General features: G+C 40.3%; 1 protein-coding gene across 7 annotated transcripts in view; it reads right to left on the bottom strand.

Moving 5' to 3' along the window:
* Positions 1-14,918, bottom strand: part of dmxl2 (Dmx-like 2) — a 141,501-nt gene that overhangs the window by 69,243 nt on the left and 57,340 nt on the right. For all 7 annotated transcript variants that reach the window (XR_006309475.1, XM_043677366.1, XM_043677364.1 and 4 more), the window contains 5 exons: positions 12,590-12,707; positions 11,028-11,144; positions 8,437-8,646; positions 4,247-5,935; positions 3,265-3,375 (listed from right to left, as the gene is read on the bottom strand). Coding sequence is in view for 6 of the 7 variants with exons in the window: in XM_043677366.1 (XP_043533301.1) it covers positions 3,265-3,375; positions 4,247-5,935; positions 8,437-8,646; positions 11,028-11,144; positions 12,590-12,707 (2,245 nt within the window). In the remaining variant the exon portion in view is untranslated. The remainder of the gene's footprint in view (positions 1-3,264; positions 3,376-4,246; positions 5,936-8,436; positions 8,647-11,027; positions 11,145-12,589; positions 12,708-14,918) is intronic.

Raw genomic sequence — 14,918 nt, 5'->3', positions numbered from 1 at the left:
CGTCTGCAGCATGAGAGAGACTGGAACCAGCTTATATTCAATCTGTTTCCCCAACATCTCTCGAGATTTCAAGAGCTGATTCACCAGGTCCTGGAGAGTAATCTCCTCGGAGGCTGCTGCAGGCTGAGCTGCAGGCCCGGCCTCAGATGCTCCTCCTCCCTTTTTAGGCATTTCTGGACAGCTGAAAATACAGGCAAGTCAATTTTTAAATGTTTCTTGGGGCTCCACAATCTTTCCAACACCCCAAGAAATCCTGATGACCTGGGTTGGGTGGGCTAAAGGACTGTCCTGCTCCTGCTGCGATGCGAAGCTCTGCAGTGTGATCTTCTCAGATCGCCGTCATCTTAGATTCCCCCCTCTCTTCTTCTTTTTACTAAATTTTTCACCCCTTCTCCAATCCCTCTTCACTTCCATCTGTGATTCTTCTCATGCTTACTTTGGTTTCAGAATTTCCAGTTTGCAGGCAGCAGGTGCCTCCTATTCACCATGGATATGCAATCTTTTTACATATCCATTTCCCATCAGGATGGTCTCAGGGCCTTCCACTTCATCCTGGAAAGAAGGCCTGAATCCACCACTACCCGTCTTCGCCTGGCCAAGCTCATCCTCGTTCTGAGCAATTTCTCCTTTAACTTCTCACACTTTCTTCAGATGAAAGGTGTTGCCATGTGTACTCACATGGATCCCAGTTATGTCTGTCTCTTTGAGAGGTATGTGAAACATTCCTTGTTTCAATCTTACATTCCTAGAGTTACCTGGACTATACATCCTCACACCCTGCTCCATGCAAGGATTCCATCCCATTCCACCAGTTTCTCCGTCTCTGTTGAAGCTGTTCTGATGACACCACCTTCCATCAGGGTCCTCAGAAATATCCATATTTTTCCTCAACCAAGGATTCCCCAACACTTGGTAGACAGCAGTCTTACCTGAATCCAATCCATCTCATTTGCCCTCGACCCTTCTCTTCTCTCCCACGACAACGATAGAGTCCTCCCCCAGTCCTCACTTACCACTCCACTAGCCTCTGCATCCAAAGGATGGTAAGTTGCCATTTCTGTTACATTCAGCAGGGTGCCATGACCAGACACACATTCCCCTCCCTGACTTTGTCAGTGTTCCACAGAGACCACTCCCACTGAGGCACCATGGTCCACTCTTCCTCTATTCCTAACACCACCTCGAGCCCCACAGCACCTTGTCATGCAAACACCTGCCCACTTAGCTCATTCCTCCTCACTATCCAAAGCCTCAAACACAGCTTCCAGGTGATGCAGTGACTTACCTACACTTCATTCAACCTAGTCTACTGTATTCGCTGTTCAGTGTGGACTCTTCTGCATTAAGGAAATGAAACATACATTGGGTAACCACTTTGCAGAATACATATTCTGTCCGTAAAAATTACCCTCTGCCTGCCACTTCAACATATCACCAGATTCCTACATCAACATTTCCGTCGCAGACCTGCTGCATTGTTCCAGCGAGCCTCAGTGCAAGCTCGAAGAACAGTATATCACTAGGACTTGACTTTGAGTTCAAAAGCTTTAGAGCCTGATTTGGCCTTCCATATTTTTTTTAAACCATCCACAAATTTGCTTTCAGCACAGTCTACCCATTCTCTCCCACTCTCAGCTCTGATCATCACTTATTCAGCTTTTCTTCTGTCCTGGTCTACTATTAATAAACCCCTTGTCTGCAAATCCCTTTTATATCTCCCTGTCTCTGATTTCTGCCTTCTTTTCCACCTTCCACCATAACCCCCACCTCATTTTCAGCACAAATGCCACTTTTACCTAGCTGGTAAAAACAATGACTGCAGATGCTGGAAACCAGATTCTGGATTAGTGGTGCTGGAAGAGCACAGCAGTTTAGGCAGCATCCAAGGAGCTTCGAAATAGACGTTTCGGGCAAAAGCCCTTCATCAGGAATAAAGGCAGTGAGCCTGAAGCGTGGAGAGATAAGCTAGAAGAAGGTGGGTGTGGGGAGAAAGTAGCATAGAGTACAATGGGTGAGTGGGGGAGGGGATGAAGGTGATAGGTCAGGGAGGAGAGGGTGGGTAGGTGGAAAAGGAGATAGGCAGGTAGGACAACTCCTGACAAGTCATGGGGACAGTGCTGAGCTGGAAGTTTGGAACTAGGGTGAGGTGGGGGAAGGGGGAATGAGGAAACTGTTGAAGTCCACATTGATGCCCTGGGGTTGAAGTGTTCCGAGGCGGAAGATGACGCGATCTTCCTCCAGGCGTCTGGTGGTGAGGGAGCGGCGGTGAAAGAGGCCCAGGACCTCCATGTCCTCGGCAGAGTGGGAGGGGGAGTTGAAATGTTGGGCTCACGGGGCAGTGTGGTTGATTGGTACGGGTATCCCGGAGATGTTCCCTAAAGCGCTCTGCTAGGAGGCGCCCAGTCTCCCCAATGTACAGGAGACCGCATCGGGAGCAACGGATACAATAAATTATATTAGTGGATGTGCAAGTAAAACTTTGATGGATGTGGAAGGCTCCTTTAGGGCCTTGGATAGAGGTGAGGGAGTAGGTGTGGGTGCAAGTTTTACAGTTCCTGCGGTGGCAGGGGAAGGTACCAAGATGGGAGGGTGGGTTGAAGGGGGGGCGTGGACCTGACCAGGTAGTCACGGAGGGAACGGTCTTTGCGAAAGGCGGAAAGGGGTGGGGAGGGAAATATATCCCTGGTGGTGGGGTCTGTTTGACCTATCACCTTCATCCCCTCCCCCACTCACCCACTGTACTCTATGCTACTTTCTGCCCACCCCCACCCTCCTCTAGCTTATCTCTCCACACTTCACACTCACTGCCTTTAGTCCTGATGAAGGGCTTTTGCCCAAAACGTCGATTTTGAAGCTCCTTGGATGCTGCCTGAACTGCTGTACTCTTCTAGTACTTTTACCTAGCTGTTAACAGTTCTGATGACATTTCTAACTGGACTTGAAACATTAACTGTTTTCTCCCCACAGAAGCTCCCAGATCTGCTGAGTTTCTCCAGCAATTTGTTTTTTGAATCTTGAAGTTTACTCACTGGGAAAAAGGAAATTAGTGAGGTAAAGGACAATGGAGACATTAACGTTCAGGCAGGCAAGTTATAGTCTCAGTGGATCTGCAACTTCGTATGTTCGGCTTAGATTCCAACAATAGATTTAGTTACTACTTTTTCACTTAACCACTACTTTTAATTATACTATTTATGGAGTTATATCAATAAATAGTGAAGCTCACTATAAGTTGCACAATGATACTTTGCTCAAATCCCATACCTTGATGCAAGAGTTGAAGCCTGTAGACTGGCGGCAGAGATGTCAGAAGACACGTATGTAAGCGCATGGCAAGCAAATAACGTAGACCACATTCATCCAGTGTTTCGCCTCCTTCAAAACAGACAAGAAATGAAGTAACATTTAATCAGATTTTACCAAAGTTGCCAATAAACAGGACAGACCTTAGATTTAACTCTGCTTTCCTTTACATTAGCTTTAGAATGTTACCTAAAGTCAGATGTTTTGTGAAAGTTCAGTTTTGAGGGAAACCAGGGTATAGCTGCTTAACGTTAATAAATCATTCATGTTAATATCTGTCCTATGTAGATAAAATTCTATTTTTTGCATGCAAGTAAGAATGGTTGAAATTAATTCTGCAGTTAACATTATTCGCATATAATATTGACAGTATTCAACATTGAGATGGAGGAATTGTACATGACACACCCAACTGTCACAGAACAGGCTGAGTAAAGCAACTCAGATAATGAAGTTCTGCAATAAAAGTAATTTACATTCAGTACAAAAGACAAAATTCTAAATTTTACAAGCACTCCTTAGCAGTATTTTTTTTAAAAAGAAAATGTGTTGCTCAAAATATTTCTTAGATGTCAGAGAAAAAGCAAATAAGAGAATTATTTGGTCCAACAAAGATTTTCACTTAAAACTACAATGTATTCCTGGGTAATCCATGATTGTGGGACACGGTTGTTCTTCCTGCCCCACAATTAACCATTATTTATTCTGCCTCTAATTACTTTGCCCTAAATTTGATTAGAAATTGAACTGAGCAGAGTAAATAGGCAGCTGATGAGATTCCAATCAGCTTCGGTAATTCTTAATCAAACACATAGTATTAACAAAGTAAATCTACTTTCAAAATACCTCTGCTGTTTCTACAGTATAGATACTTAAGATTTATGCCAATACTGTTAGCAAAAAGTTTGTTTTAGAAAATAACTTAAAGTTATTATATACATACCAGAGTAGGTCTTGTCTCTATTTTCATTAACTTCTGTGCTCGTGGTAGCCACTGTGTCAGCTAAAGCTACAAGGAACATCTGCTCTAGTCGTGTCAGTCCCGGCAAGCTTGAGTGCATCAGGTGACTGGAAAGCACACGGGCATGTTCTGGCCCAAAGTATGTTGGTCCATACTGGGATAAATTTATAACTTTAGATCTAGATTCCTTCTTTTCGATTACAAAGTCAACAAAGTCATCTGTCGTCACACTTGGAGACTGAAACAAATCGGCATACTGATTGTCCATTTCATTTTTACTTTGAGACCGTGAACCTTTGTTTACATTAGGAGTTTCTTCAACAATTTTGTAGGATGTATCCTGATCTGCAGATAGCAATGCATAAAGTGGCAGAGGTGGAATGGAATCTATCTCAGTATAATCGCGTGTACCTTCTCTTCCAGCTATAATTGTGTCCTTTCCTGTACTTCCACTTACACTGATGGTTCGAGAAAGATGGCGTCGAGGCCCTCCTCCTTCTCCAGGATCTTTATCCCTAAAAACTGCAACTTCCCCAGCAATACATTTTACTAAATGTGAAAGAATTGCCTTAGCTCTGCGCACCTTGCCCAAATCCATAAGTTCCAAAAGTTGAGTGGGGTGATATTGTGGAAGAGTAGGAGAAAGAATGTGAGCAGCTTCAAACAATCCACCATCTTGAACCATTCCTGGGACTCCAAATACATCATCCATACCAGCTGCTGCGTCGGCAACACTGTGTCGCTTTGAAAGGATTTTCGTCTCAAATGGAGAGCTATCAACTAAATCTTCAAAGCATGACAAGCTCCCACTGTCATTACCATTTAATGATTTTGTAGAATGTTTCCATTGTGCATACACATGCATTTCACAGTCCATTCCAATTACCAGGATGCCATCCCTCACCCAGGATAGAGAAACTGGAAGTGAAGGCGTTCCATCCACTGAAGACACCAAATCAACACATCTCAGCAATACCCATTTTGACTTAGTTCCTTGCTTAATGCTTCCCCCTAGTGGCAAAGTAATAACAGCCAGTCCATCTTTGCTACTGGCTTGTTCAGTCACAATCCCTGACAGCCTTCCATACATGAGAATTTTAGAACCAACTCCCACTGTAAGAACATGAGAACCGTCTTCTTTTGATACCCAATCCAAGTGCAGTAAATGTTTTATGTTTGATGTTATGCGGGTGCCTTTGAGATAAATATCAGATTTATTATACACAAACAAATTGCTATCTACACTAACTCGAGAGTCCAGGACACTTCCAACCTTTCCTATGCCATCTAAATGTATTGTCTGCTCTAACACCCACTCTGATCCTCCAGTAGATTCACACTCAAATATGGAGACATGCATCATGAACTCCTTTGGTGTAACACCATTAGCCTGTAAAGGCTCTTTATAAGCGACGGCCAATCGTCCAGTGTATGAACAGCTTACAGCCACTGGTCGTCCTGCAATACTAACTGCACTGTCACTGTGTTCTCCTTCCTCATTCATCAAAGGCCAGGTTTCCCACCTATAAGCATGTACTTTCTCTAAGTTTTTTGAATTTGAACTTTTATCCACAGTACACCGCCAGAATCTCACTTTACCATCAGAGCATGATGTCACTATTAGATAAGGTGCAAGGCAGACTGGATAGATTGAAGATGAACTTAAGTGACCTAAAAAAGAAAAAGAAACCAAACACTCTTATTACAATAGTGAAACACTCTATTGACTTTGTTAAAAATAGAAATCAATCCCTTATCTGGGCATGGGGTAGTTTATTGCAGAGAATGGTACGGGTGAAATACACTGGTCTTGTTAAGAAAGTTTGGGGGAGTTATGTATAGTCATGGTTACTCAAGCGGACTATTTATTAACCCTTGCTAAGCAGTTCAGATGTGTGGCACTACATTTACATATGTGTATGACTGATAATAATATGGCAAAGTTTTCAAAATGTCAATGAGACAACTTTGTATATTTATGTATAATACTTGTGTTTTTACATTGCTTTTTAAAGCTGGAACAGTTAATGCAAAAAATGAAAAACAAAATGCTAGTTACATGCAGATCTTGGCAGCATCTATACAGTGAGTAAGAGAAACAGCGAGAGTGACAGAGAGTGAGAAAGAGTGACAGACATAAGGTGGAAGTAAGCGAAAGAGACAGGGTGCTAGCGAGAGACAGACAGACAGAGTGCGAAGGGATGAGCAAGCAACACAGACAACTTGTGAGTGAAAGAAACAGAGTGTGAGGGAGGGAGCGAGAGAGACAGGGCTCAAGGGAGGAAAACAGACAGGGTGTGAGTAAGAGAAAGAGAAAGAAAAAAAACAGGGAGGGAGAAAGCGAGCAAGGAGGGAATGACAGTAGACAGGGAAGAAGTGAATGACAGTAGACAGGGAAGAAGTGAATGACAGACAGACAGACAGTGAGGAATGGAGGAAACGAGAAAGAGAACCAGAGAAAGGCCAAGCCTGTGTGAGTGAAAAAGAATGTGAGCAATAGAGAGCACAAGTGAGAGACAGAGAAGGAGACAGAGATGTGGGGGTTGGCTGGGGAGGAAGGTAGAGAGAGAGAGACAGACAATATGAGCAAGAGACAGAGCGAGAGATAGCGAGTGACAGTGAGAGATAACGTTTTAGGTTGAACACTAAAGACTAGTTTCAGATCAAGTACTACTGATTACAACCGAAAAGTTTTGTTTTTCAGAAAAGGCATGAGCGGAGGAAATAATAAAAAGGGAGAGTGGGACAGAAGAGAGATTAAATAACAGAAGGGATGATGAAAAGCAAAAAGGAGTTAGTAATAAAATATAGAGACAAAATAAGTCTTGAGGATGCTATGAGGACCCTGTCACACACATTCAGTGGCTGAAGAATACAAAACACTCAACTGAGTTAACTTCAGCAAGAATTAGACAATGAAAGTTTGATATACATTTACAAAAATATGGTAAAGCTTTACACTGCATTACAAAGATGTACAAAAGTTTCCTGAAACAAGGCTGTAGATACTATGTAGCACATACAGAATTTACAATACAGAAAATATGCTATTAATCTCAAGGGGCCAATGCCAACATTTATGCTTCAAGTAAGCTTCCTCTTTTGCTTGTCCATCTAATCCCATCAAAACATTCTTCTATTTCTTCCACCCTCGAGTTTATTGACTTTTCTCATAAATGAATCTGTGTTGGTTACCTGAATTATTCCTTATGGCAATGACCACCATGAAGACATTTGTTTCTTTTGAATTACCTGTGGGATTTGTTAGTGACTACTTTGTATAAATGACCTAACTATGGCTTTTCCCACAAACAGAAGCACCTCAACATCTGCTCTCTCAAACTTTCATAATTTTAAAGGCTACCATCAGGACACCCCATGAGTCTCTCTCAGAGAAAAGAGCCTCAATAAATTTAATCTTTTTTGATAGACAGAACTTCTGGCATCATGTATCATTTGAGGAAATTCTTTACGTATCTTCTTCAGTGTACGTGCATTTTTTTATAATATGGAGACTAGAACACAGAACGTTTAAAATAAAGTTTTCAAAATTAAGAAATGCAGTTAATGTCAAGACATAATACTGCCTCTAGCTTATGAAATCTGTCACTAAAAAGGGTAAGGAAATATCCCGACATATACATTCTGCCATGGAGCACTTTTAATATCTCTGAATTGCTCCTGATTTCCATCATGCTCTTCTGCCATAATCGAACTTTCATAACCTCTGATTGCCCAAGCTTGGTCCCCAAGATTGGTAGCATTGTGACTTATTTACAATCTGAGACCACCAGTCTAAATCTCCATGATAGAAATTGCTGATTTTCCCCACCCAATCATAACTTCAAACAAAATCTTGAATGTGTCATAATTTGCTGTCCTTTTCCTCTACACCATAACCACCTCCAAACTTAATAAATCTTTCAACACCTGACTCAATCCTCAAACCCCCATCCTGGTCAAATTAACTTGTACTGATGTCAACCCAATCGAATCCAGCAGGCTGCTTTAAAGACTCATTCTCTTGGAGTGCTAAAAGTTGTGTTTAAAGCATTTGCCGAAACTGTGCCTATGAAACCACTGGGACAGGAGCATGGCCATCGAAGAATTAGACACATATGCAAACCAAGAAGAAAAATACTTTCTATATATTAAATACTGTAAACAATTACCTGCAGAAGGAGTTGCTCGGATTACTTCCACTCCCTCAGGAACATTTAACTGTTGACTGTAAACTAATTCAGAGCTAAGTATCAACTTGCTAGCAGTCTGAAGGTTAGCAACTGATGCTGACCGTGGAAGAGAACTTAAAACACAAGTATTTGGAGATAGGCTAAAGCTCTTTTCCTCAGGTATAGATATTTTATTGTCCGCCATGCTTACTTTGAGACAGGAGTTTGGTTGTGAGGAAAAAGAAAAAAAAAATACAACAATTAGAAATTCCAACTTTGAACATTCTGTTTACAACAGAAATGCTTCTTTAACAACACTGGGCTGAATGCTCTACACTGTCTGATACAAAATCATACAAGCCATGGTAGTTCAGGCTCAATTGAGAGTCTGTGCCAAGGAACCTACTTTACACACTAAATTGTTGGGGGTGAATGGAGATGAGAAATAACAGCTAAGGTTCTCACTCCTAATTGTTATCCAATCATCCTATTTGTAAGGACATCTCTGTGTCTCTTAGGTTTATGTTGACTGTGATGTCTGAGGATAAAATAGCCTGGTGGCAATTACTATTTGTGCCATCTAAAAAATTTACTGACAATTGTTACAAACTGAATTGTCCTCACACACCGCTATCAAGAGAGGGTGGAAAAAAACAAAAGAATTTATATAAAAAATTACTTGCAAAGTTACTTAACTTTAACTTCCAGAATATTATATATGTACATAATATTTCATGATCTGTTAATTTTAAAAACCTTCCAAAGAAGTTTAAAACATTCAAACATGTACATTAAATATCAGACTTAAGCCAGTTATTAAGACATATATTGAAAAAATTCTGGGCCAAATGGTGGCTCAGTGGTTAGCACTGCTGCCTCACAGTTTCAGGGACCTGGGCTCAATTCTACCCTTGGGCAACTATATGAATGTTTGTACATTCTCCCCGGGTCTGTGTGGGTTTCCTCCAGATGCTACAGTTTCCTCCCAAGTCTGAAGATGTGCAGGCTAACTGGGTTAGCCATGGGAAATGCAGGGTTACAGGGATAGGGTAAGGAGTGGGTATGGGTGGATGTTCTTTGGATGGATAGTCTGGACTCGATGGGCTGAATGACCTGCTTCCACACTGTAGGAAATTGTATTATTCTATGATTACATACTTTCTCAAATTGAATTCAAAATGAATATGTGTTAGTTAAAACACATTACAATACTTCTTCAAATGAAAAATACCTTTCACGTTTTGACGTCATCTACCTAGAATACCAGTTCTATTCTCTGACCATAATAACACAGTGTTTTTTTAAAAAGCAAACTCTAGTCGGCATGGATGAGTTGGACCGAAGGGTCTGTTTCCATGCTGTACGTCTCTATGACTCTATGATTACGACAAACTGTCTCCCTATCCTCACTTACTCTTATTTTCTGTTGACTGTTATTTGTGTACAGACCTTCCCTCCAATGGAAAGGTCAGAAGTGCAAATGCTCCCTAATGCACTCAACACCATCCAGAACTCCTCAAATGTACAGTCAGCGAATGTCCATATGCAACAAGATATGGATATCATGGACTAATAAGTAGACATAACATTCATGTCACACAAAAGCAAGCAAAGACCATCTCCAACAAGGGCAAATCTAACAATTGGTCCTTGATACCCAAAAACATTGCAACACTAAATCGCACAGCATCAATATCTTGAGGGGTTACCACTAACCAGAAGCATAACTGCACCAGCCAAACGATACTGCAGCTGCAACAGCAGGTCAGATAATAGGAATTGTGTGGTATATAACTCAGCTTTGACTCCATTTGTCCACCATTGACAAAACAAGTCAGGAGTGTGATGGAATAATCTCCATATGCCTGGATGAATGTAGATCCAACAAATCTAAAATGCCCCAGCAGTATGTAGGCCAAAGCAGTCCAATTTACTGTGGCTTCATCATCGACCTTAAACATGATTCCATTTATCCCTGGTGCACAATGGTACTAACGTCTACCATCCATAAGAAGTACTGAAGCAGCTTGTCACCATTAAGCTGCAACCTCTGCCACCAAAGAATGGCAACAACAGCAAACTCACAGGAATGCTAACACCCTCTAGTATCTCTTAAGTCATGCACAATCTCGATTTGGAATTACATCATCATTCCTTTAACTGTGTTAAAAGCCCATGTCTTCTCTAAAAGCTCTGCAATTGCACCTACATTGCTATAGCTCGTGGTTGAAGGTGGTCACTCACTACTACCTTCCTAAAAGCAATAAATGTACTGAGGAAATGTCACTGAGGAACAGAAATGTTAATTTTGATTTCTCTTCACAGATGCTGCCAGACCTTCTGAGTTTTCCTGCAATTTATGATATTGTTACAATAAATGCTGGTCTTGCCTGCGATGTTCACATACACAAACAAATTTAAAACCCTTCTTGATCTCAACTTAAAGCCACTTTTCATTTTAGATACCACATAAAACAGTTCTTTTTTATATTATCATTAGCAGGTTTATGCTCCATAAATATTTCACACATATTGATCTCAATAAAGGATTTAATAAGCTAATTTCTGTTGTGTATTTGCCAAATACCTACCTACACGAGGCTGCACAGATTTCAAATGGAGGTGCCACATGTGAAGAACAGATCGTCTCTTGTCCCTTTCTATCACCACAAGGTAAAACTTTTCAGAGAATGATGGTGCACGACATCCTTAAATGACAGATAAATAACTCAAAAAGCAACCAAAATTCCCAACATAATCAAGTTAAGTATTACAGTAAATTTCTGTGCCTGGCAATCATTTATGAAAATCTAACACAAGTGTAGAAAACTAAAAACAAAGGAATTCTCATTTATAAAATGCTAGATCATATTGTGGGGTTGCCCTAAAATGTACTTTAAATTAGAGAAACGTCTTCTTTCAAAGAAACATGGTAGTCAGTGACATATAGCAAAATCCCCCCACAGCAATTAAGTTGAATGTTCAGTTGATGAAGGGGCAGTGGGAAATTCCCTAGTCATAGTTCCAATACTATGATTCACTTCACAGACATACTTTGATCACGGTATCCAAATATCTGCACTTCAGCAACGCAGTACTTCCCTTATGGAATACTCAAGTTTTCATATGGTGCTTCCATTGTTTGTATCATCTGTTGCCATCAGAAACATTCAAAACAGTATGCTCCTTTGCAGATTCCCATGGGTTGGTGAAGATATTGTACTCCTGTCAAGGAGCATTTAAGGAAATCTTCAAAGCAGTTCCTCTGTTCTCTTGGTAACCACTTTTTCAGATTAGATTAGATTACCTACAGTGTGGAAACAGGCCCTTCGGCCCAACAAGTCCACATTGACCCTCTGAAGAGTAACCCACCCAAACCTATTTCCCTCTGACTAACGCATCTAACACTATGGGCAATTTAGCATGGCCAATTTACCCTAACCTGCACATTTTTGGATTGTGGGAGGAAACCAGAGCACCCGAAGGAAACCCACGCAGATATGGGGAGAATGTCTATGTGAAGTTTGCACAGTCGCCAGAGGCTGAAATTGGACCTGGGTCCCTGGTGCCGAGAGGCAGCAGTGCTAACCACTGTGCCACCATGCTGCAATGAAACTTGGAGTAGACAGCTTATTTTGGCATCTTGTGTCAGGCATTCAGATAACATGACTCACCTAATACAGCTGATTCATCATAATCAGTGTGCTTCAATATTGGGATTACTAGCCTGAGAGAGGACACTTATATTGGAGCACCTAGCATGGCTGGGGGTTTGCAAGATTTGCAGGATATCAGTGATGATATTCTATTAGGGATTGAGGTAACCCCCACCAAACTGCTTCAGCAAATACAACCTGTCTCACCTGTGGCAGGGTTTGCTGATACAGCATTGGACTATTTAGTTACCTCAGGACTCAACACTGGACTGGAAGAGAATCCTCTTGAATCCCAAGCAACTGACTAAGACGACCTCCATTCCATCTGATATGTCAATGGAGATTATGTTTAAATCATGGAATCTGACTGAAACCCAATTACTTCAGACTCCGAAGTAAAAACTGCTACCAACTGAATCAACAGTAACATGGAACTGTAAAGAACTATATATAAACCAAAGAATGTATTAGCTCCCATTTTAATTGACTTTGTGTACCTTGGGCAGGTTGACTGAAAGAAAATTCTTGATCCTTATTTAATTCTTCTTTCTGTGGTTTATATCCCAAGATAAAATCTTCTTGAAATACATGAAGTAGCTGTGTGTTTGTGCCACACTGCCAGAAATACAATGAGAAATGTTTTAGTCACATTCCTGAACAATAAAATGGTCACTAAAAATTTGAAGGTTATTTATATTTATAGTTGCGTATGGTTATGTTACAGGTTGCAGGGGACTCATGCAAGTACCTGTCCAGTATAATTTTAGGCTGTATAGATTGTAATTCACATTCTGTACCTAACAGTTCATTGCTTACCCACTAATGATAAAGTAGCCTGCTCACAAGGCAATCAACTTCCTGCTCACACTGAAAACGATGTAAATTTTTGAAATTTGGTTATGAATTTGGTTGGAATTGAAGTACATCCAATGTGAAGTGCAAACAGTAGAACTTCGGGTTGTGCCAACAGAATGATAAAGGTAGTGAGTCAATACAAGTTGCTTTTTAAAAAAAAACTAATTTATAGCACTTTCTTACGTTGCAGCATGCAAAACGGATTGCAAAATGGCATGTTAAATTTTGAATTATAAACACACTGATACGAGTGTTAAATACAGTTCTGGATTTTAAAAAAAGATTTACTTTTTATAAGTAAAAACAAAATGTTAGCAAAAGGAACACAAAGCAGTATGCCATGAAGGAAAAACAAATTACTCAGAACACTGTCACCACCAAATTTGTTTTAAACCTCTGCGAATTTGACAATTTTAATCATTAATTTCCTTCAAAACTTTTGACTTACTCTTGCAAAGCAAATAAATGTGCAGAGAAAGGTGCTGCAAGAAAACAGAGAACCATGATATGCTTTTTATTTTTCAACAATTCCCAACTGACTGAAATTAAGCATCTGCACTCAGTCAGTTACGTGAGACTTGAAAGAAAAACTCATTCCAAAATGTAGCAGGGTCTGTTGGAATTACTACCCAAGAATAATTCAATTAATGCCAAACCTGAAAATGCTACAGCCACGAATTAAAGAACAGATTTATGAAGAACACTCTGAAGTCAACCCATGAGGTGAAATATAAATACCTATTTAAGGAACAACTGGCATGATATAAAACTCCAAACATTGAGGCATGGCCATGTGGGAACAGGCAATTAGAGGTCAATTATAACTAGACAGTAACCTGGACAAACTATTGGATTATTTAAACCTTGGATTCATTGTTTACAACCTGCACTCAATAGGAGGTATGACAGCTGCACCACCCAAACAGACTGAACAACACTCACTGACATACTTCCCTCTTGCAAGTGTTGGCAATGCACAAAGGCAGCAAAACTATGGGGACGATAAGAGTACTTTCAAGTTTTGATATCATGAAGATGTCAAAAATGAACATTATGAAGAGAAGCACTGGTGACATTATTGCCAAAGATGAAGCCACTGAATAATATTTTCATATTTCGATTATAATCTTCTGCTCATAGCCCATCTTCTCTCTCTTGCAGCAGTTTGTTTTATTCAACCTCTGCTCCTTGTCCCAGTAATTTTCAATGCCAACAGAAAACCCTACTTAACCACCCACTGTTAGAAGTAACTTGTTGTAGATTAGCCTTTTAAATTAGCAAGAAGAAAAATAAATCACCACCAGCCAGGATATGCCCTATAGACCAGCGAGAATTTTAGCAAGTACGAAAAGGCACCAAAAGTACAAAGAATTACAATAATAGCTTAATCCAGCAGCTGATGTATAAGTAATTGATTGTCATTCTAACTAGTACTGGAGGGAATCTATCATATAGGTGAACCTGTCTGCAGCTGTGGGAGGCTTGGAGGCATTTTACACTACAGTATCATAGGTTGCACTGCAATTGCACTGACACTCTAAGCTGTCAGTGATCACTCAGTATTTTTAAAATGACGTTTGGCACACTCTGCATCATAAGTGTGCGTGCTTGCCAAGGACATGATTTTGGTCCTAAAAAGGGCTTCAGTCTCCAAAATAGAAACTAATTCTTCAAATTTGCACTTCCCCATCACCTATTCTTTTTTACTCCTTGGCTGGGTGATTGTTGATTTAAAGTGCCTTTGCAATGAAAGCAAGATGGACAATGGAATGATATTTAGAGCAGGTGCTATTTTGTGAACCCATGGTCATTAATAATATCCAACTAGATTTTACTAGATTATATCAGAATTTGATTTTCATGTTATAGTGCAAGAATTTTTAATATTCTTTGTTAAATGAATAACTACTTAGTCTTAATTACAGCTCTCTCGTTTTTCACTCCTAATGTGTTCCTAAAAAAAGGAAAAAA

The sequence above is a fragment of the Chiloscyllium plagiosum genome, chromosome 36 (genome assembly GCF_004010195.1).
Source record: "Chiloscyllium plagiosum isolate BGI_BamShark_2017 chromosome 36, ASM401019v2, whole genome shotgun sequence".
In the NCBI taxonomy this organism is placed as follows: domain Eukaryota; kingdom Metazoa; phylum Chordata; class Chondrichthyes; order Orectolobiformes; family Hemiscylliidae; genus Chiloscyllium; species Chiloscyllium plagiosum.
The sequence above is the reverse complement of the archived record's forward strand: the minus strand, read 5'-3'. Positions and strand labels throughout refer to the sequence as shown.